The following is a 24,409-nucleotide window of genomic DNA, read 5'->3' on the forward strand; positions in this document are numbered from 1 at the left end:
GAAGTTTATCATCTAAATGGTGAGAGATTGCAGAGCTCTGAGCTGCAGAGGGATCTGAGTCTCTTAGTGCATGAAAGCTAGTGTACAGGTACAACACGTAATTAGGAAAATTCATAAAGTGTTATATTTTATTGTGAGAGGAATTGATGACAGAAGACGGTAGAATATGCTTCAGTTTTATGGGGGATTGGTGAGACCACATATGGAGCATAGTGTACAATATTAATCTCCTTATTTAAGGAAATATATAAATGCATTAGAAACAGTTCAGAGAAGGTTTACTAAACGAATACCAGGAATGGCTGCATTGTCTTGTGAGGAAAGGTTGGGCAGGTTAGGGTTGTATCCACCAGAATTTAGAAGAGTAAGAGGAGACTTGATCAAAATCTTTAAGATCCTGAGGGGTTGACAGGTAAACGTGGAGTGGATGTCTCCTCTTGTTGGAGAATCTAGAGCCAAGGGTCACAATTTAAAATAAGGGGTCACTCATTTAAGATGGAGATAAGATTTTTTTTTTCAGAGGGTTGTGAGTCTCTGGAATTCTTTTCCTCAAAAGTCAGTGAAACAGAATTGTTGAATATTTTAAAGGCAGAATAAGGGGTGAAAGGTTATCAGAGGTAGACAGGAATCTGGGGTTGAGGTTACAATCAGCTCAGCCATGATTTCATTGAATGGCAGAGCAGGCTTGAGGGGCTGAGTGGCCTACTCCTGCTCCTAATTCATATGTATGTACATTCAAATGAGGTATTTTCATGGAAATAAGGATGCAGGTGTACAGAGTCAGATCAAAATGCTGAAGGATACAATAAAATCCCGAAACAGCAGAATTTTGCTCTTCAGCCACGAACAGACTGAAGCTGAAAAACTGATGTAACCGGTGGCTAAGTACAGTCTCACAGGAGAGTGAAGTCTCTAAATCACAGCAGTTGTCAGGCAAGGCCTGTATACTGATCAAGTTTACTTTAATTATCATAAAACAAAAGCATAGTAGATCAGACACACAAGTTGGGTCATGTTATAGCCAATGTAGTCCAGAACAGAAGCATCATCTTGGTGAAAATAGAAATCCAAGAATTTTCAGCCGCATTTGAGAGAATTAGGTCTAGATTTTTCCAGATCCTTTCCACAGCTCACAGAGCAATCAGGTTACAGACAGTATCAGAACCTTAGTTTACTTTCAATGAGCCTTACAGCTTTTTTCAATGGATTCCATCACAGAAATATGGGATGAGATTTTTCCAAAATGATCCCATCTTTGACCAGTCACGGGCATTCGGCCTCTGATATTCGGGTAAGCGTTCTCCAAGGCGGCCTTCACGACACACGACGGCGCAGAGTCGCTGAGCAGAAACTGATAGCCAAGTTCCGCACACATGAGGATGGCCTCAACCGGGATATTGGGTTCATGTCACACTATTTGTAATCCCCACAGCCTGCCTAGACCTGCAGAGTTTCACTAGCTGTCCTGTCTGGAGACAATACACATCTTTTTAGCCTGTCGTGATGCTCTCTCCACTCACATTGTTTGTATCTTAAAGACTTAAAGCTGTAAGCATTCACATTCCAACCATTATTCATGTAAATTGAGTCTGTGTCTTTATATGCCCTGTTTGTGAACAGAATTCCCACTCACCTGAAGAAGGGGCTTGGAGCTCCAAAAGCTTGTGTGGCTTTTGCTACCAAATAAACCTGTTGGACTTTAACCTGGTGTTGTTAAACTTCTTACTAAGTCTGATGGCACATACCAACTGACTCAAGAACAGCTTCTTCCCTGCTGCCATCAGACTTTTGAATGGACCTACCTCGTATTAAGTTGATCTTTTTCTACACCCTAGCTATGACTGTAACACTACATTCTGCACCCTGTCCTTTCCTTCTCTTTGTAAAGTATGCTTTGTCTATATAGCGTACAAGAAACAATGCTTTTCACTGTATACTAAGACATGTGACAATAATAAATCAAATCAAATCAAAGATCCTACATTATGGTTACTGTTAGGGAGCCTGTAGACCACTCCCACTTGTAACTTCTTTCCCCTACTATTCCTCATCTCCACCCAAACCAATTCTACATGCTGATATCCAGAACCAAGGTCATCTCTAACTACTATACCAATGCCATCCTCTGCTGCTAGCGACCCCCTACTTGGACCATGGCATCTATGACTGCAGCCCTCCATAGTGCAGACAGACCAGCTCCATGCAGCTGGAGGTCTTCCCTCATGGAGTGGTCTGCCTCAACGCTGGCAATGGCTTGGTCTGCCTCAACGCTGGCAATGGCTTGGGAAAATTGTCATGGGTTGGGTCTTTAATTATTCAGATTGATTGCTCACCTTGTTCACTGGACAGCTGAGCTGCAGTTGATCCTGCCATTGGGAAATTTCTGACACAGCTCCCCACTATCTACCTGTCCGCCGTACCTTCCAACTGGTTACCCACACATTGGTAAAATTCCACCTATGATCCTGAGGGGCAAGAATTTGACCTTTCCATGCTGTCTATCATCTATTTAGACTATTAGAAATGTCAACAAGTTTGTTCCGGATTAAAATATGTCCCAACATTGACATGAGACAGACTAGCTTGTCACGTTTATTCTGCTGCCCTTTTTAAACAGGGGTGTGATGTCAGCAATCCTCCAATGCTCTGGAATTACTCAGAAGATTCTAGCTGGAGTTTCCGCAGTTTCCAGCCTTATTTCCTCCAGTGACCGATGATACATCCAATCTGGACTGGGTGCTGTTTCTACTTTGGGGACTTTCTTTTAAGTAGCTCCTCTTTTCCTATTTTTAACCCAATACCATTGCTGCCTCCTCCATTACTGCAACATTGGCAGCATCCTCTACACTTGTAAAGACAGATGCAAAGTACTCTTTTAGTACCTCAACCGTGCACTCTGCCTCCATAAGAATGTGTCCTTTCTTGTCCCCTCCTCTGACTACCTTTCTATGATTTATATGTTTAGAAAAGCCATTTGGATTCCCTTTCCTGTTGGCCATTAATCTATTATCATAGTCTCTCTATCTGCCCCACATATTCCCTTTTTAAGATCTCTTGTGTACTTCCCATATTCAGCTTAGTTCTCAACTGTATTGTGAACTTTATATTTTTCATAAGCCTCCTTTTCCCATCTCATTGTAAATTTTATTTTCTCTTCCAGAGGGGTCTTACTTTGGAGGCTCTTCCTTTCCCCCCTTGTGGGAATGTATTTTTCTGTATCTAAAGCAGTGGTTCCCAAACTTTTTTCACTGGGCCGCAATTTCGGAATAAAAATTTGCTCGCGCCACACCGATTTTTTTATTGATAAGAAATACATTCAAAAACAAAAAAAACTCCTAGCAGTGCTTGATTCATAACATAGAACACAACTACTTTATAATATGATCATGGGACATCCAGAAAGTATAAAACAATGCTTGTTTAAACCATGTTTAAATGTTTCTTTGATTGTCCTTGAATCTTCCCGCCACACTTGCCGTCCTCTCTCGCCGCACCAGTGTGGCACGCCGCACCTTTTGGGAACCACTGATCTAAAGTATCTCTTCTTTGAAGGCATCAAATTATTCAATCACTGTTAGTCTACCAATTTTTCATCTCAATTTTCCTGGGTCAGATCTGTTTTCAACTTACTGAAATTGCCCCCACCCCCCCGAAGATTTTCATATTTGCTTTTTCTTATTCCTTGTCCATAACTATTCTAAATCCAATGATATTGTGATCACTGTTTTCTCAGTGCACTCCAACTGAAACTCTACTTACCCCAGAAATAGATTCAGCACTGCTTCTTTCCATGTCAGACCGGAAACAAAAAGAAAGTTCATGCAGGAACTGGATGATATGTTTTGGATGATATTGTTAAGAGGCAGAGTGTAGTTGAGAAATAGAAGAGTCAAGGAAAGTTCCTTGGAAAATTACAAAGGTAATGTTATGGGAGCAGAAAGAAAAACCATTGCAGGTGATTCTCTGGCTGCACCTGGATGGAGAGGGATGGAACCAGGCAAGTAGTCTCTCACTGCTAGACAATTCAGAACAAAAGTTGGGGAAGCTGGTATGGTCGACCATGTCAAAAAGACTGCAAACAGGTGAAGAAGGACATGAAGGGATAGTTTACCATGGTCACAGTTACATGGAATGCCATTTGTGATTTTGAAGGCAATTTTAGTACTGTCGTAGGGGCAGAAACCCAATTGGTGGGATTCAAATCCAGAACTCTGGGAAAGATCAGGACCAATTAACCTCTCTTGTGAGGACTGTCACTGAAATTTCCTCTGAGTAAAAGTCAGTCTGATGATCTCTTCTATACACCTCTGCCTATGAAGCAGCTAGGGAGTCTTCATCATCAAAACTAGGTCTTTTTTCTATGAAAAATGTTCGGCAGTGCAACTATAGATGGCACATGAGCATAGTGCAGTTACTCCTGACTGGTTTTGGCAGGAAAACATCCCTCTTAAGATGTCATCTTGTGGATGTATGTGACTCATTGCAGCACTTCTGTGCCGCTGTTTGAGTCACTCAGTGGGACCAGTCTTCATGACAGCGGTTTGGCAGATAGACTTTGTCACCGACAGTCCATCCCTTGACGAGGATTCCAATCTCTGAAAACGTCAGGAAAGGCTTAACTTCAAGGGATGGCTACCTCTTGACATCCATCAATGTGCTAGGCTCCAGGCAACACCACCCATCACGGTCTCTGTCAATACCTTCCCTTGCCTCTGTCTTATTTCACTAGCACTACCTTCCTCCCCAATTCCCCCCTATCACTAACCCCCAATCAAGTTTGTGTCTTATAAACCCCCTTCCCTTGCCTGCCTGCTCATCTTGCCTGATCAGCCTTGGTATGGAGTCAAAGCAGCCACGAAAGGTAGCAGTCATGAGTGGTGCAGTTCACCAGGTGCACATGTTATTTCTGGTCGTGATTTACGATGGTCTAATTAGCTGCCAGCATAGTAATTTCTTTTGGAGTAGGGGTGTGATTCCAGTGAGCTGGGCTTTTAATCAGCATTCAGGAGATGCAAAGGCATACAAATATGATTCGCAACATGGTGGGGTGGAAATCCCAACCCACTATGAAACCCAGGAGTGGATAATTGCAAGCCATTTTCTCACCAGTGAAAAACTGACTTTTGGCCACACTCTGAATTTTCCTGCAGCTGGCAAGACCAGAAAATCCTGCCCGTTAACTCTGTGTCATAACTCCACATGACTGAGTGCTTTCAGCATTTTCTGTTATTTCACATTCCTAGTATTTTGCTCTTGTGCAGAATCATTGTTATTTAAGGAAGAACTAACAAAGAATACAAAAATGCCTATTTCAAGAGACTGATTGTCATGCCACCTTTTACTCTTGTAGTAGCACACTGTTTATCTGAATTCTTATATCAATTGCAAGCTGATTTAACATGGAGGTCTTCTGAGGACAGGCGTCCACACAGAGGTGAAAGAGTAGAATAGATTCCAAAGGGTATGGCAGGTCACTAAAAAGGAGGCATTGTTTTACTTCTAAAAGATCATACAATTTGCAACAGGGTTGGGGAATACTGGTCAGAAAAAGGATTCTTTTGAGACTAAAAGTAAAATACTGCAGATGCTGAACTCAAAAAGAACAGAAAATGCTGGGAAATCTCAGCAGGTCTGACAGCATTTATGGAGTAAGAATAAAGCCAATGTTTCGAATCAGAGCTGACAAAGGGTTAACCTGACTTGAAACGTTGGCTTTATTCTCTCTCCACCGATGCTGTCAGACCTGCTGAGATTTTCCAGCATTTTCTGTTTTTGTTCTTTTGCACCTGACCTGTCATTCTATGAGATGATGCTTGTGATCTTCCGTTTCAACAACATTTTCCTGCACCCTACCCCTGCTAGAATCCATTTTAAAGGAGATCAACTATTGTAGCCAGCTTTGCTAATGATAGGCAAGTTGTGAGAATACAAAAGCCTGCAAGTGATAAGGATAGGTAAAGGGAGTGGGTAGGAATTTGGTAGATGAGTAAAATGTAGGAAAATGTGAGGTTGTCCACTTTGGCAGAAAGAATAGAAAAACAGAATATCATTTAAATGGAGTGAGATGGCAGGGTAGCGCAGGGATCTGGGTGTCCTTGAACCTGAAATCACAAAGTCAGCATGTATGTACAGCAAGTCATCAGGAAGGCAAATGTAATGTTTAACTAATGGGGGATGGAGTATAAAAGTTGGGAAGCTTTATTACAACTGTACAGACTGGTGAGTCTGCACTAGAGTATTGTGTACCATTTTGGTTTCCTTACTTAAGGAGGGATATACATGCTTTGGATGCAGTTACGAGAAAATTTGCTGGACTAGGCTGATTTCTGGGATACGGGGGTTATCTTATGAGGAAAGGTTCAGCAGATTGGACCTATGCTTAATGGAGTTAGAAGAATGAAATCTTATCAATACATATAAGATTCTCAGGGCTCTTGACAGGGTTGATGCTGAGAGCATGTTTCCCCTTGTGGGAATATAAAATTGGTGGGCACAGTTTAAAAAATGGAGTTGAACCCCAAGGGTCAAGGAAGCACCACCAATCCTTCAGCAATGAGAGGCATCCGCATCCCCCCCGCCCCCCCCACCACCCAAAACATACCATGCAGGCATGAGATTTATGAGACCTGACACCCCCCACCCCCCCTCCTCCTTCCCCACTCAGCCTCCCTTCAGGCCAAGCATCTTGACAGTGCCAACAGTGCACTGACCCTTGGCACTGACACCCTGGCCTGGTGCCTGAGCCTGAAGAGGGCTCAAAGAGGTAGGTCGAGTGGCCATTTGCCTCTCTGCTGCTGCCAAGCTGCACTTGAAGGGTTCCTCAAGGATCTTGGGGACTGGATGGGCTCGAGCTGGGAGCAAGGGGTTCACTTTGCCATTTTCCACCAGATCATAGAATTCCCACAGTGCAGGAGGCCATTTGGCCCATCAAGTCTGCACTGACAACAATTCCATCCTATCCCTGTACCCCGACGTATTTACCCTGTTAGTCCCCCTGACACGAAGGGACAATTAAGCAAGGCCAGCCAATCTAACCTACACATTTTTGGAGTGTGGGAAGAAACCGGAACACCGGGGAGAATGTGCAAACTCCACACAGACAATGGCCTGAGGCCAGAATTGAACCCGGGTCCCTGGTGCTGTGAGGCAGCAGTGCTAGCCACTGTGCCACCATGCTGCCCTGGGGGTGAAATTATCCTTTCTCCCTGTCAGAAGCTGCAAGTGAGACCTCACCACTTTGAAGTCCTCTGACAAAGAGAGGTCAGTTTCACCTGGGGGGTGGGACATTTCCAGTGTGATTAGCTGTGCACTCAGCTCCAATATAGGCTCACAACTTTGATTTAAATTTACTGTGGCTTCCCAGTAAGCAGAAATTGTTGAAACCCTCTCCATTGCACTTGAAGCCTTTGATCTATAACAAGCTCAACTGCAATGCCTCATAAAAGCTTCAGCTGTCAGATCCAGGATTTTCTATCAGCCTCCAGCCACTTGTGTTTATTTTGATTTCCCTTCATGGTTAACTGCACCTCAAGTACCCCATTGATCCAACTGACCGTAATGTAGACTGAGTGCACAGCTGGGCTACAGGAGGGTTTGGACAGACATAGTGGCCGGAACTCCACATCACCTGTCACGGAATCGGAGTGGGTGAGGGTCCGACAACAGAAATCTCCATTGACCTCGGGCAGGAATTTCCAGTCTTGCCCGAGCAAGGCTGTAAAATCACACCCAGTGACTGAGCAAAAACATGGCAGATGGAATATAATGTGGAAAATTGTGAGGTAATCCATTTTGGTAGGAGAAACAGACATGCGGAGTATTTTTTAAATGGTAATAACTTAGAAACTGTAGATGCACAAAGGGACCTGTGTCTCCTTGTCTTTAAGTCACTGAAGGTTAGCATGCAGGTGCAACAAGCTATTAGGAAGGCTAATGGAATGTTAGCCTTTATTGCAAAAGGGTTTGAGTACAGGAGTAGTGAGGCCTTGCTTCAATTGTAAAGGAGCTTGGTTAGACTGCACCGCAGTTTTGGTCCCCTTACCTCAGAAAGGATATTATTGTCAGAGAGGGAGTGCAACGAAGATTCACCAGACTTACTCCACGGATGGTGGGATGGTCCTAAGAGAGATTGGGCAAATATGACCTTTATTCTCTAGAATTTCAAAGAATGAGAAATGATCTCATTGAAACCTACAAAATTCTTAAAGGAATAGACAGGGTAGATGCAGTTAAAATGTTTCCATTGGTTGGGGAGTCGAGAACCAGGGGACACAATTTCAAAATAAGGGGGATGTCACTTAGGACTGAGATGAGAATGGTTAGCTTGCTGGTCCTGCCGCTGGGGTGTCACCTTTAAGGGGAGCGGAAAACCCAGCCAGTGGCAAGGGCCAGAAAATCCTGTCCTCTATCTCAAAAGGGAAATAAACAGGAAGAGTTAAGAATTCACTTTAGTTTTGCTCTGATCCTGGTAACGGTCACGGAGGGTTGTGAATCTTTGGAATTCTCTACCCCAGAGGACAGTGGAAGTTGAGTCATTGTGTATATTTAAAGCAGAGATTGATAGATTGATGATTAACAATAACATAAAACATAACACAAAACTGTCAGGATGTCCTGGCAGTTTTGAATAAACTGAAGGTCGATAAGTCCCCTGGGCCTGATGAAATGTATCCTAGGATTCTTTGGGAGGCAAGGGATGAGATTGCAGAGCCTTTGGCTTTGATCTTTGGGTCCTCGCTGTCCACGGGGATGGTGCCAGACGACTGGAGAATGGCGAATGTTGCTCCTCTGTTTAAGAAAGGGAATAGAAATGACCCTGGCAATTATAGACCGGTTAGTCTTACTTCGGTGGTTGGTAAATTGATGGAAAAGGTCCTTAGAGATGGGATTTACGACCATTTAGAAAGATGCGGATTAATCCGGGATAGTCAGCACGGATTCGTGAAGGGCAAGTCGTGCCTCACAAATTTGATAGAATTTTTTGAGGAGGTAACTAAGTGTGTTGATGAAGGTAGGGCAGTTGATGTCATATACATGGATTTTAGTAAAGCGTTTGATAAGGTCCCCCATGGTCGGCTTATGATGAAAGTGAGGAGGTGTGGGATAGAGGGAAAGTTGGCCGATTGGATAGGTAACTGGCTGTCTGATCGAAGACAGAGGGTGGTGGTCGATGGAAAATTTTCGGATTGGAGGCAGGTTGCTAGCGGAGTGCCGCAGGGATCAGTGCTTGGTCCTCTGCTCTTTGTGATTTTTATTAATGACTTAGAGGAGGGGGCTGAAGGGTGGATCAGTAAATTTGCTGATGACACCAAGATTGGTGGAGTAGTGGATGAGGTGGAGGGCTGTTGTAGGCTGCAAAGAGACATAGATAGGATGCAAAGCTGGGCTGAAAAATGGCAAATGGAGTTTAACCCTGATAAATGTGAGGTGATTCATTTTGGTAGGACTAATTTAAATGTGGATTACAGGGTCAAAGGTAGGGTTCTGAAGACTGTGGAGGAACAGAGAGATCTTGGGGTTCATATCCACAGATCTCTAAAGGTTGCCACTCAAGTGGATAGAGCTGTGAAGAAGGCCTATAGTGCGTTAGCTTTTATTAACAGGGGGTTGGAGTTTAAGAGCCGTGGGGTTATGCTGCAACTCTACAGGACCTTGGTGAGACCACATTTGGAATATTGTGTGCAGTTCTGGTCACCTCACTATAAGAAGGATGTGGAAGCGCTGGAAAGAGTGCAGAGGAGATTTACCAGGATGCTGCCTGGTTTGGAGGGTAGGTCTTATGAGGAAAGGTTGAGGGAGCTAGGGCTGTTCTCTCTGGAGCGGAGGAGGCTGAGGGGAGACTTAATAGAGGTTTATAAAATGATGAAGGGGATAGATAGAGTGAACCTTCAAAGACTATTTCCTCGGGTGGATGGAGCTATTACAAGGGGGCATAACTATAGGGTTCGTGGTGGGAGATACAGGAAGGATATCAGAGGTAGGTTCTTTACGCAGAGAGTGGTTGGGGTGTGGAATGGACTGCCTGCAGTGATAGTGGAGTCAGACACTTTAGGAACATTTAAGCGGTTATTGGATAGGCACATGGAGCACACCAGGATGATAGGGAGTGGGATAGCTTGATCTTGGTTTCAGATAAAGCTCGGCACAACATCGTGGGCTGAAGGGCCTGTTCTGTGCTGTACTGTTCTATGTTCTATGTTCTATAAAAGGTTATGGGGATAGTGGGTAAAAGGCAAGAAGTGTCTGATCAGCCACGATTGTATTAAATGTCTTAACAGCCTGAATAGTCTACTCTTGTTCCTATGTTCTTCTGGATGTTTTTAGAGCAGTAGCTTTTAGGGATTTGTATACATTTGATCCTTCACAATTCCTAGTCTTCCTCCATGTCTCAAAGCAATTGTCTCTTTAAGGGCAAAATGGTAAAAGAGGGTCACTCGGCTTAGGGACCAATTGGGACTGAGAGTGGGTAATCACACTGGTGGTGGAATCCTCTCTTAGGCAGAAAACATCAAGAAGGCATGTAGAAGATAAGTAGGGACTGGGGCAGCCAGGAGACTGCTGGCCTCTGTATAGTTTTCCTTATTAATAAATCCCCTTCGCGTTCCTGCAATCTGTGAGTGTGCAAAATATTTGCATTTGTCTCTTGGATTCAAAATGGATAGCTGCACTTTAAACTCATTTAAGTATACTAAAGACTGACCAAAAAATAAAATGAAAACTTTATAATGCTGGTTACAATTATGTGCCAAAGAAGATCAAAATTCAAATTCAGTAAAATAAACAGGCAAGAGATTTATTTTATATAATTCTTCAAAAACCTCATAATAACAGCAAAAATATAGCTTTTCAATGGTATAAAAACACATCAAACACACACTCTTATGCTATGTAACATTCATCACAGAAACATTAGTGATGTCCAGCACACCATGCAAAAACTTTAATTATATCCCAATGTAATCATCCAAAGGGAATGTTAGCAAAAGGTGACCAGACCTTGGGTGGGATGTTCCTATGTGATACATCCACATTTTTTTTTCCAGGGACATTGGCTACAATCCGATAACATTATTTTCCTATCAGATAGTTTGTTTCAACTGACTACTAACAAATTATTTTAATTACATTATGTTGTTGTTAAGATGTTACGTACTGTTGTCCATCTTTGATGAAAACTGGAGTGTAATTCATTCATCACAAAGTGAGTATTGCTTCAATGTATCTCAGTTATATCTATCATATATATCCTATCAAATGATAAAACAATTCAATTGTCTTTACTCAGACATTTACATCGGCTTAAATTTTAAACTTAACCATAAATTGTCTCCAGCATTGAAGAAATACTTGTATCTAAAGGTATTAATGTCTTAAACATGTTGCAAAGATTTAAAAAATTAATACAAAAGGTTAATTCTGAACTTTATCAACCTTAGCTAAAAGCAAGATGGCTGTCCCAGACTTCAAAGAGAGGGACTTCCTGAGCACAGCCAGAGTGAGCATCAAGTCACCTGCCTGCTCCCTCCACTGCTCTGAGCCCTTGCCAGCCCTTTTCTGTGATCTTGCCATGTGATGGTCCTGTCTCTGGCTATTGCTAGCCACAACCTATATGGCGGTGGTGATAATGTCACATCAAGGTGCCCCCATTTCCCTCCCACATCTTACTAAATGCATGACAATCTTGATATCTTTCACACACGGTAGCACAGTGGTTAGCACTGCTGTTTCACAGCTCCAGGGACCTGAGTTCGATTCCCGGCTTGGGTCACTGTCTGTGTGGAGTTTGCACATTCTCCTCGTGTCTGCGTGGGTTTCCTCCGGGTGCTCCGGTTTCCTCCCACAGTCCAAAGATGTGCGGATTAGGTTGATTGGCCAGGTTAAAAATTGCCCCTTAGAGTCCTGAGATGCGTAGGTTAGAGGGATTAGCGGGTAAATATGTGGGGGTAGGGCATAGGTGGGATCGTGGTCGGTGCAGACTCGATGGGCCGAATGGCTTCCTTCTGCACTGTAGGGTTTCTATGATTTCTATGAATCAGATTTTGCAAAACTCAAATTGTAATACAGGCAATTATATAGCTTAAGCACATGTGAACAAGTTTTCAATCTGAGAAATAATGTATAGCAAAGTATAAACTTGTAAGCAGAGTTCACTGACTGCCATTTGGGTTGTTTCTATAGGGGCTAACATGGGAACTCCACCTGAGAGAATATTAGAGCTCTTCAATTGCTGGCTTTAACGTCACTGTAAGAAGTCTCACAACACCAGGTTAAAGTCCAACAGGTTTATTTGGTAGCAAAAGCCACTAGTTTACGGAACGCTGCTCCTTAGTCAGGTAAGTGGGAGTTCTGTTCACAAACTGGGCATATAAAGACACAAACTCAATTTGAAAAATAATGGTTGGAATGCGAGTCTTTACAGGTAATCAAGTCTTAAAGGTACAGACAATGTGAGTGGAGAGAGGGTTAAGCACAGGTTAAAGAGATGTGTATTGTCTCCAGCCGGGACAGTTAGTGAGATTTTGGAAGCCCAGGCAAGTCATGGGGTTACAGATAGTGTGACATGAACCCAAGATCCCAGTTGAGGCCGTCCTCACGTGTGCGGAACTTGGCTATCAGTCTCTGCTCAGCGACTCTGCGTTGTCGTGTGTCGTGAAGGCCGCCTTGGAGAACACTTACCCGAATATCAGAGGCCAAATGCCTGTGACCGCTGAAGTGTTCCCCAACAGGAAGAGAACACTCTTGCCTGGTGATTGTCGAGCGGTGTTCATTCATCCGTTATCGTAGCGTCTGCATGGTCTCGTTGAGGGCATCCTGAAACCCATTATACAAAGAACCCCCATGACCATGGCAGATGCTACGACAACGGATGAACGAACACCGCTGGACAATCACCAGGCAAGAGTGTTCTCTTCCTGTTGGGGAACACTTCAGCGGTCACGGGCATTTGGCCTCTGATCTTCGGGTAAGCGTTCTCCAAGGCAGCCTTCACGACACATGACAACGCAGAGTCGCTGAGCAGAGACTGATAGCCAAGTTCCGCAGACACGAGGACAGCCTCAACCGGGATCTTGGGTTCATGTCACACTATCTGTAACCCCATGACTTGCCTGGGCTTGCAAAATCTCACTAACTGGCCCGGCTGGAGACAATACACATCTCTTTAACCTGTGCTTAAGCCTCTCTCCACTCACAATGTCTGTACCTTTAAGACTTGATTACCTGTAAAGACTCGCATTCCAACTATTATTTTGTAAATTGAGTTTGTGTCTTTATATGCCCTGTTTGTGAACAGGACTCTCACTTACCCGACTAAGGAGCAGTGCTCCGAAAGCTTGTGTGGCTTTTGCTACCAAATAAACCTGTTGGACTTTAACTTGGTGTTGTGAGATTTCTTACTGTGTTTACCCCAGTCCAACGCCGGCATCTCCACTTCTTTAACGTCACTGGCAGTGTGATGGAAATGCGTCCTCTGCAGTTGTGGCATCACCAAACTCAGTAAAGACATAAACAGAGTGGCTCAATTAAATAGCACTCCTCCCTTTAAGTCGTAGATTCAAATTCCATTCCAGGTCTTAAGCACATATTCAAAATATTGAGGAAATTATGCATTGTTAGCAGGGATATCTTTCAGACAATACCAGATTGAGGTCTCCTTTGCATAATTTGTTTGTAACTGACTTGCATGTGCAGTGCATGCCAGCATCAGTATGTGCAGGAGATCGACAGCCGAACCAGTAACCTTAATAGGAATCACTGGAAGTTATCACTTACCTTATTGTGGATCTGGGACTCTCTGCTGGCTACACTAATGCCTCTTCACCCAGACTCTCCTTACATCCTTGGCAGATATATGAAGCAGCACACCTAGGTGCCTCCCAGGGGCTGCCCGTACCACAACTGACATCTGGTGCTCGTTAATAATAATTGAGGCTTAAGATTAATTTCCTGTGTTCCTGCCACTAGCTTTTACTGGATAATGCCCTAATCGGAGTGCGTAGAAACATATGAAATAGGAGCAAAGGGAGGCCATTCAATCCCTTGAGCCTGCTCCACCATTCAAAAAGATTACGGATGAGCTGTTTGTGTTTTGAATTCCACATTCCCATCTACCCCCGATAGCCTTTGATTCCCTCACCAAACAATAATCCATGGCAGCAAAGTGACACAGTGGTTCGCATTGCTGCCTCACCGCGCCATGACCTGGATTCAATTCCCGGCTTGGGTCACTGTCTGTGTGGAGTCCACATGTCCTCCCCCGCGAATGCCTGGGTTTCTTCCGAGTGCCTCCCACAGTCCGAAAGACATACTGGTTAGGTGCATTGGCCATGCTAAATTCTCCCTCTGTGTACCTGAACAGGCGCCGGAGTGTGATGACTAGGGGATTTTCACAGTAACTTCATTGCACTGTTAATGTAAGCTACTTGTGACACTAATAAAAATAAACTTTAAATAAACCACCTTGAGGCAGAAAATTCTAAATTCGCACAGCCCAGAGAGAAAAAAGTTTCCTCATCTCTATCACATAAGGGGGACCCGTAATTTTAAAAGTGTCCCCAGCCCTGGACTCACTCACAAGAGGAAACGTCCTTTCCACATTCACCTTGTCAATACTGCTCTGGGTCTTTTATACTTCAATCAAGTCACCCCTGACTCTTCTAAACTCCAGTGGAAACAAGCCCAGTTTGTCCAATCTTTCCTCATAAGAAAACCCACTCAGGTATCAATTTAGTGAATGTCCTCTGAACCGCCTCCAATACACTTACATCCTTCCTTAAATAAGGAGACCAAAACTGCACACAGTGCTTTCCCCAGGGCCCTGCATTAAAGAAGCATAACATCTCCTAATAAAGGACAGTATTCATTAGTCTTCTTGATATTGGTTGCTGTACTTGCATACTAACCTTTTATGACTCATGCACTAGAACACCTAGATCCCTCTGCACCATGGAATTCTTCAGCTATTCTCTGTTTAAATTATATTCTGCCTTTTTGTTATTCCTGCCCAAGTGAACAACTTTACATTTTATATCTATGTGCAACCTCCTTAGGTCTTCTCAACAACATTTTCCAACCTATCATTGTGCCACCTGCAAATTTTACTTCCCTCATCTAAAGGCAGGATTTCCCAGCTTCAATTCTAGCCTTAGGTAACTGCCTGTGTGGAGTTTGTATGTTCTCCCTGTGTCAGTGTGGTTTTCCTCCAGGTGCTCCAGTTTCCTTCCACAGTCCAAAGATGTGCAGGTTAGGTGGATTGGCCATGGTAAATTGCCCCTGAGTGCCCCAAGATGTGTAGGTTTGATAGATTGGCCATGGCAAATATGTGAGGTTACAGGTATAGGGCGGGGAGTGCGCCCGGGTGCAGACTTGATGACCTGAATGGCCTCTACTGCACTGCCGAGATTCTATGAAAAAGTGAGGGTTCAGAGGAACTGAGCAGGTCCATTTCTATTACACAGTTTGTGGGTTCAGAGCTGTATTCGGAAACAAAAACTGAAATGCTACATGATAGGAAAGTCACAAGTTGATAGAGTATTTTTGCTTTGGGACCGACTAAATAACTGGCAGATTTAATACTGTAAGAAATATTAAGCATTAAGTGAATAGCTTGTGAGTCATGCTTTTATTTTAAAGTAAGGTCTATTACTCCTGGCAAAGTGTGTTATGTATTAGTAGAAGTTATCTACATTAGTAATATGTATGAATAGTTGTAAGGTTTATTCGCAGTAGCAAGGTTGAGTAATAAATAGAGAACTGGCAGGGCTGCTCTGACCTCTAGAATGCACAGCCTGAGCTACGTGGAAACTCCAAGATGTTTTCCAGGACATGGATAATGCAGGAACTGTCATCAGCTGCAGCACCTTGAGCTCTGGGGTTTGGAACTTGAGCAGCAGTCGATATCACTGTGGTACATCTGAGAGGCTGAGAGTTTTGAGAATAGTACATTTAGAGATGTGGTCACCCTTCAGCTTAAAATGATGCAGGGAAAGAAGGAATGGGGGTAACCATCAGTCAAAAAGGGTCAGATCGGTAGTGTATCCCACTCTCCAACCAATATTCAGTTCTGAATACTGATGAGAGTGATGGTTCATCTAAGGCGTACAGCCAGATCCAGGTCCATGGCACCACAGGTTGCTCAGCTATACAGAGGAGTATAAGAAAGGTTGGAAGAGCAATAGTGATGAGGGATTCGATAGCTGGAGAAATAGACAGGTGTTTCTATGACTGTAGACATGAATACAGGATGTCACTGAATGGCAGGGAGTGGTGGAGGAGGATTGAAGTCATGGTCCATATTCATACAACTGATATAGAAAGAAAGAAGGATGTGGTCCAGCAATCAGAATTTAGAAAGCCAGGTAGGAACTTAACAAACAGGATGTGAAAAGTAGTAATTTCCAGGTTATTCTTGATAGCAAACAGGTAAGTTTTGAAATAGGAGGATAAATAGTTGAAAGCATGGCTGGAAAGATGGCGCAGGAGGGAGAGATTAAGATTCTTGGGACATTAGAATAGGAAATACTAAGTTAATAAGCTGGGTCAGAGTAAGGGCGAAAGTAACAAAATCTAAATCAGGGTTACTATACTTTTAAGTGAATATGCGGAGCATATTAAGTAAGATTGGGGAGTTACAGGTGCAGATTGCCATATGAAAATTCAATGCTGTGGCCATAATAGAGACCTGGTTCAAAGGGCAAGACTTGTTCTTAAGTATTTCTGGATACAAGGTGTTCAGCAAAGATAGAAACGTTAAACTCTTTCAAAAGAGAAAAATAGATCAAACAAATCCAGGGTCCCCTGCATGACCAAACAGATAGAAAGTAAGATAAAAGAAGAAAAAGTGTTCTAAAACAAATTTCAGGTAGAAAATAAAATTGTGAACTAGGCTAAATATCAAAGGTTCAGAAGGGAGGTGAAAAAAACAAATAAGAGACGCAAATATGAAAACAGGTTTGCAGCTAATATGATAGGGCATCCCAAGTCTAAATAGTAGAAGGAGGAGTAGGGCTGACTGGGGACCAAAAAAAGGATTTATGCTGGTGGCAGAGAGGATAGCTGAAGTATTAATTGTATACTTTGCATCTGTCTTTACCAAGGAAGAAGAAAGAGGATGGTACCCAGGCCATGGTGAAAGAGGAGATAATACGGACACTAGAAGGATTTAAACTTGATAGTGGTGGCTTTGCATAGGCTATAAGGCACCAGCACTGTATGAGATGTACAGAATCACAGAAATGTCACAGCACAGGAGGTGGACATTTCGCCTATCGTGTCTGCACCAACTTTCCAAACAAACATCATGAGTTAGTGCCATTCCCCTGCCTTTTCTCTGTACATTCTATTCAAATAATCATCAAATGCCCTTCTGAATGCCTTGATTGAACTGTCTTCACCACACTTCCAGAGAACGCATTTCAGACTTGAACCACTCGATGGATCACATTTCCTTCTTTTTCAAATCACTTTAAACCTGTGTCCTCTTGTTCTGCTCCTTTTACAAGTGGGAACAGTTTCTCCATGTTTACTCTGTCCACCCCCCTCATGACTTTGAACACTTCTATCAAATCTCTTCTTAGCCTTCTTTTCTCCAAGGAGAACAGTTCCAACTCTCCAATCTATCCTTATAAGTGAAATTTCTCAACCACTGACCCATTCTTGTAAATCTCTTCTGCATTCTATCCAATGCGTTCACATCTTTCTTATTTTCTGGTGCCCAGAAATGACACAAATAATCCAGCTGGGGTTCAGCATACTCTATGCAACTATTAATAAATCCAGGATACTATGTGCTTTATTAACTGCTCTCCCCACCTGTCCAGTCACCTTCAATGATTTATGCACATATACACCCAGGTTAAGAATTTTCCCCATCTTTACTATCGTCTCTCAATATTTTTCCTATCAAAATGCATCATCCCAAACTACTCTGCATTGAATTTCATCATTGAACTTTCTGAAGAGGTGACAAAGAGGGTTAATGAGAGTAATGTTGTTGATGTGGTGTACGTGAACTTCCAAAAGGCATTTGATACAGTGCCACATAGCAGGCTTGAGGTGAAGGAAATAGACGGTAAACGTTAAAGGATGCTTTCCGGCTCGAGTAAGATTTTTAGGAGTTCCCCAAAAGTCACTGATGAGGCTCTGCTTTTCTTAATAATTACAAATGACCTAACCTTGGTGTACAACGCACAAGTAAAACTTGCAGATGATATATGAGACATAATTTCAGAACTTGTAGGTGATACAAAAAACTTGGAAGTTGCAGAACTTCAAAAGGACAAAGACAAGTTGGTGGAATAGTCGGAAGGTGGCAGATTAAATTCAATATGGAGAAATGTGAAGTGATTAGTTTTGTTAGGAAGAACATGGAGAGACAATATAAAATAAAGGGTACAACTCTAAAGCGGGTGCAGGGGCAAAGGGACATCGGTGTATATGTGCACAACTCATCATAAATCATTGAGGTTGGCAGAACAGATTGAGAGAGTGGTAAATAAAACATTTATTTTTGGCTTTATTAATAGGGGCATAGAGTAAAAGAGCAAGGAGGTTATGTTGAACTTACATGAGACACTAGTTCAGCATCAGGTGGAGTATTCTGTCCAGTTCTGAGTGCCACACTTTAGGAAAGATATGAAGGCTTTAGAGAGAGAGAGTGCAGAAAAAGATTCACATGAATGGTTGCAAGGATGAGGAACTTCAGTTATGAAAAAAGACCAGAGAAGCTAGAACTGTTTTCCTTGGAGAAGAGAAGGCTGAGAAGAAATTTGATAGAGGTATTCAAAATCATATGAGGTCTGGACAGCCTAGGTAGACAGAAACTATTCCCATCAGTGGGAGGAGGATCAAGAAGAAAAGGATACAAATTTAAAGTAATTGACAAAAGAAACAAGTTATTAAGATCATAGAGTGTGTTGGAGGGAGGTTTAACTGAAGTATTCAAAAGGGAATTGGATTGTTATCTGAAACGCATGCAGGATTACGGGAAAAAGTAGAGAGATTGGCACTAAATCAATAGCTCATTCGCAGGACTGCAGACACAATGGGCTGAATGCCTCCTTCTGTGCTGCAACAATTTTCTGATTCTGCGGTGATGAGGATTGGTGAGCAGAAGGTTTGGGGTGGTAAGCAGCAAGTGGGAGGGAGCTGCGAGGCAGTGTGCAGGACAGCCAGGAGGGAAGTGGCAAACAGAGGGTCAGGGAGGGAGGCAGCGAGCAGGAGATGACAAGGAGTAGAGTGGGAGAAAAGTTGAAAGAGTTTAGTAAGAGTAAGTTATTCAGAGTTAAGAAGGTTTTCTGGCCAGGTTGGATCAAGGCAGCAAATAGGTTATTCATGTAAATATTACAGGTCAGGTCATCATCCATCCTTCTTCCAGGAAAGTGATGATAAACAGAAAATGGTGGAAAATCTCAGCAGGTCTGACAGCATCTGTGGAGATTTTTTTGTTTCAGATTCCAGCATCCGGAGTAATTTGCTTTTATATTAAACAGGAGATTGTTGTTTTGCATCCAATGCATTGAACAGTATTAGACTCATTTCATTACATCCAAGATAGTTTTCTGATAAATACCTTTTCTTGATGTAGTACGATATCACTAATTATAGTCCATTCCAAACTCAACTTTTCATCCAGTTGATCTTCAAGTTTTTCCATTAAGTTTATTTCTTCCCATAGTTTCCGGTTCAATTCTTCTGCATCAGCAACTTGATTTTGTAGATTCTTTAAATGTTGTGCTTTGACCTCGACATGCCACTGCAATTCATATATATCCTGGGAGCATACCTCGTACTCTGTATAAGGAAAGGATATACACTTTCAATTTTAAAAAAAACAGGAAATGTTAATAATGTATTCGCTTCTGAAATTAGGACATTCAGGTGTAATCCTTAATCATAACCAACATATTCAGATGGAATATCCCATTCTATTGCAGTGACAAGGATAAATCAGACCATGTCCAAGTGAAGAAAGGTAAATGGAGGACTTGTAAGTCAAAAATTAAATTCACTTAACTACTTTCCACAAAAAGCTACCAGTGGTACCAGAAGTTCGAATTGCTCTTGGATAATGCCCTGCAATCAGAACCATATGAAAGTATGATTTAAATCACAAACCTCAAATGGTTCCGACTGTCTTACCGGGGACGTTACCGAGGAAAGGTTGGTAACTGCAGCACCACCTCTCCCTCCGAATCTCCACAGGACTCCTCTTACACCTGTGACTCCCCGAATCCTCGAACTCCCATCCCTCAACACTGACCTTTACTCCACGGGCCACCCAGACCCCATTCCCGAATGACCATCCGACCCCCACCCCTGAATAACACCATAGAAAGCATTCTTTCTGGTTGTATCACAGCTTGGTATAACTCCCAAGACCGCAAAAAACTATAAAAGATCGTGAATGTAGCCCAATCCATCACGCAAACAAGCCTCCCATCCATTGACTCTGTCTACACTTCTCGCTGCCTCGGCAAAGCAGCCAGCATAATTAAGGACCCCACGTATCCCAGTCATTTTCTCTTCCACCTTCTTCCGTCGGGAAAAAGATACAAAAGTCTGAGGTCACTTCCAGCCGACTCAACAGCTTCTTCCCTGCTGCCATCAGGCATTTGAATGAACCTACCTCGCATTAAGTTGATCTTTCTCTCCACCCTAGCTATGTAACACTACATTCTGCACTCTCTCGTTTCCTTCTCTATGAGCGGTATGCTTTGTATAGCGTGCAAGAAACAATACTTTTCACTGTATACTAATACATGTGACAATAATAAATAAAATCAACCCTCCACCACTGACTACTCATCCCAGCCGACTTACCCTAACCAACTGAACCCCTCTTCGACCAATCGCCTCCCGGCAACTGAATCCTCCCCCCCGTCACCCAACTGACTAGCTGACCCTATCCCTGCCCATTTACTACCCAATCCCTACCCCCTACGCTGATAACCCAAAGCCCCACACCTCACTGATAGACTAACACCCCCCGACTAATGCCCCCCCACCCGCCCATGCCCCCAACCCTCCACCCCCACCCCCGCCTCTCCAAGTAGTTTAAAGTAGCATCTGTGGGGCACACATACATTTCTGGGGTAAGTCATACTGATGTTACATTGGTGGGGGCTTTAGTGCAGATTGAGTGAATGTCCATCGGAGTTATGTAGCATAGGCAGATCATTACATCAATCAGCATGCAACATTGAGTTGTGGCCAGCACTGGCATTTTGGAGTTCAGTACTCCAGCTGAACGCATGTTCAGCAGCTGGAAGGAACCCTCACCAATGCTATTTTAAAGGGATCATCAATTACTTCCTGATTAGTTGCAGGTTGAGTTCATCTGGCTGCTGCTTCAATTTCACAAATGTTTGGTACTCTCTATAATTACTTCAATTTGTAAGACTACAGGAGGTGGTGTGGTAAGTGCTAAAGTATATTTTGCCCTAGACCTGAGAACATTAATAGAGACCACTTGAAACAGAACATGACTTCAAGAATGAACAGAGGGCAGAGGAGGGAAAAGGAGGGGGAGGTAAACACTCCAGAGGAGGCCATGTCTGTCCAGGATGTTCAGTGGGCAATTCTCCTATTTAGGTTCAGTGAGGAACAGTGTGTCAGACGTCTGCACTACCATGAGGACATCTGCACCAAAATCTGCCACAACTGCAACCTCAGAGCAGGTAAAAGACCATATTGTCAGTGGCCATGAAGGCAACTATGGTAATGAACTGGTTCCTTTAAGGCTGGGCCTGGAGGTATTAGTGAGTACCTGATAAATGGTTAAGGTTTGTTCCTGTCCTAAGATTTGAAATTATATACAAACTGATGGTAAAATTAAGAACATATTATTCACTTATTTATGTTGTTTCTTTATATCAATAATTCAAACACATTAAGGGTGGCAGGAAAAGTGATGGGTCAAGGCTGCAACACGGAGGCTCCTGGATGCCAGCGTCATCCATGATACAAATCTAACCTGTCCAATCTTTCCTCAGACAACCTGCCCATTCCTAGTCTAAGTCTAGGAAACCTTCTCTTAACACTTCTAACATACTTGCATCTTTCCTTAGATAAGCAGATTAATACTGTACACCTTACTCCAGTGTGGTCTCACTAGTGCCTTATACAACTGAAGCATAACTTCCCTACCTTAGTAATCAATTTCCCTCACAATAAATTAGAATCTATTGGCGTTCCTAATTACTTGCTATATCTATATTCTGGTCCTTTTGAGATTTATGCACAAGGACACCCAGATCCCGCTGCATCCGAGAGCTAGGCAATCTTTCTCTATTTAGAATAAAACCTTCTCTTTTATTCTTCCTGCCAAAATGGACTTTTTCATATTTGCTCATTTTTGCCCACTCACCTAAACTATCTATGCCCCTTTGTAGCCTCCTTATGTCCTCTTCATAATTTACTTTCCTGTCTATCTTTGTGTCATCAATAAATTTAGCAACCTTATCTTTTTCACAAAACCATGTTGACTCTGCCTGACTGCCTTGAACTTTTCCAAGTGCCCTGCAATAATATCTTTAATGTGGTTCAAAGACTGGTGTTGGAGAAATGGGTTCTGACTTATGGTGTAAAATGGGTTCTGACTTATGGTGTAAAGTCAGCTCTGACGGAGGGTCATCCTGACTCAAAATGTTGGTTCTATTCTCTCTCCACAGATGCTGTCAGACCTGCTGAGATTTTTCAGCATTTTCCATTTTTGTTTCTGACTTATGGGGCACTGGCATCAGTACTGTGGAATTGGGGTAGTACCGTTGGGACAGTCTACACCTGAACCATACTGGGTCCAGTCTTCTTGCAAGTCACATAGCTAAGGGAGTAGAGAAGGTTTTAAAATAAATAGTGGGGGCAAGGGATTAAATTTGGGTCGATGTGACATGTCAAAGAGCAGAGACAAGGGAAGAGAGGAAGGTATTAATATGTGGAATGATAACCAGACTGTGACAGGACGGGACAGAGTACAAATATAAGAGTAAATCAACAGATAAGGCTAGAGGTCACAATAATACAGGGACAAATCTTAAGGTTCTGCATCTGAATGCACATAGCATTTGAAACAAAACAGATGAATTGATAGTGCAAATAGATATTAATAGGTATGGTCTAATAGCCATTACAAAGATATGGCTGCAGGCTGGCATGGATTGAGATGCAAATATTGAAGAATAGGAAGTTAGGAAAAGGTGGACAAGTGATTCTGTTAATCAAAAATGACATTAGCACAATAGAGAGGGATGACCTAAATTCAGGAGACTAGGATAAAGAAGCGGTTTGGGAAGACATGAGGAATGATAAAGGAAAGATGTCACTTGTGGTAGTGGTGTACTAACATGGTAGGATGGGGTATCCAAGAAAAAATAATGGGAGCTTGTCACAAAGGTACAACAATTAACATAAAGAGATTTTAATCTACATATTGACTGGAATAGTCAGATTGGCAAAGGTCACCGAGATAAGAAATTCGTAGAACGTTTTCAGGATAATTTCTTTGATCAGCACGTTCTGGAGTTTAAGAGTTTAATTGCGTATAGATGGCTGGCAGGACAGAAGATTGAACAGAATATTTTTTTTAAAAAAGAATAACTAAATGGTTATTAAAGAGAGAAAAATTAGAGTACCAGAGAAAGCAAGCTGGAAATACAAGAGAAGTGAGCCTGGGGAGTTAATAATGGAAAATAAAGAGTTAGCAGATGAATTAAGTAGGTATTTTACTTCAATCTTCACTATAGAGGATAGAAGTAATGTCTCAGAAATAACTGTCAATCAGGAATTGGAAGGGGGGAAGGAACTCAAATAACATCACCAGGGAAGTGGTACTGAGCAAATTATTGGAACTGCAGGTTGACAAGTTCGCGGGTCCAGATGAACTTCATCCTAGAGTCTTAAAAGCAGCAGCTAGTGAGATAGTTGATGTGCTGGTTTCAATTTTCCAAAATTCACTAGATTCGGGCAGGGTTCCATTAGGTTTGAAAATAGATGATACAAGTCCTTTTTCAAAAAGTGAGAGACAGAAATCAAGAAGTTATAGGCAAGTTAGCTTAATATCTGTCATTGGGGGAATGCTAGAAACAGTAATTAAAGAGGTTATAACAGGCACTTAGATAAATTCAAGGTAATCAGGCAGAGTCAATATGGTTTTGTGAAAGGAAAATCACGTTTAACCAATTTATTGGAGTTCTTTGATGGAGTAACATATGCCGCGGATAAAGGGAAACCTGTGGATGTACTGCACTTAGTTTTTCAGAAGATATTTGATAAGGTGCCTCATCAAAGCTTATTGTGAAAAAATAAAACCTCATGGTGTAGAGGGTAACATTGGCATGGATAGAAAATTGGTTAGCTAACAGGAAACATACAGTAGGCATAAATGGGTCATTTTCTGGTTGGCAGGATTTAATCA

General features: G+C 42.5%; 1 protein-coding gene across 1 annotated transcript in view; it reads right to left on the reverse strand.

Moving 5' to 3' along the window:
• ccdc178 (coiled-coil domain containing 178) overlaps nucleotides 1-24,409 on the reverse strand; it is a 121,961-nt gene that overhangs the window by 69,819 nt on the left and 27,733 nt on the right. Inside the window, exon 7 of the mRNA XM_078216098.1 lies at nucleotides 19,568-19,788. Coding sequence (XP_078072224.1) covers nucleotides 19,568-19,788 — 221 coding nt within the window. The remainder of the gene's footprint in view (nucleotides 1-19,567; nucleotides 19,789-24,409) is intronic.

This window comes from Mustelus asterias, chromosome 7 (genome assembly GCF_964213995.1).
Source record: "Mustelus asterias chromosome 7, sMusAst1.hap1.1, whole genome shotgun sequence".
In the NCBI taxonomy this organism is placed as follows: Eukaryota; Metazoa; Chordata; class Chondrichthyes; order Carcharhiniformes; family Triakidae; genus Mustelus; species Mustelus asterias.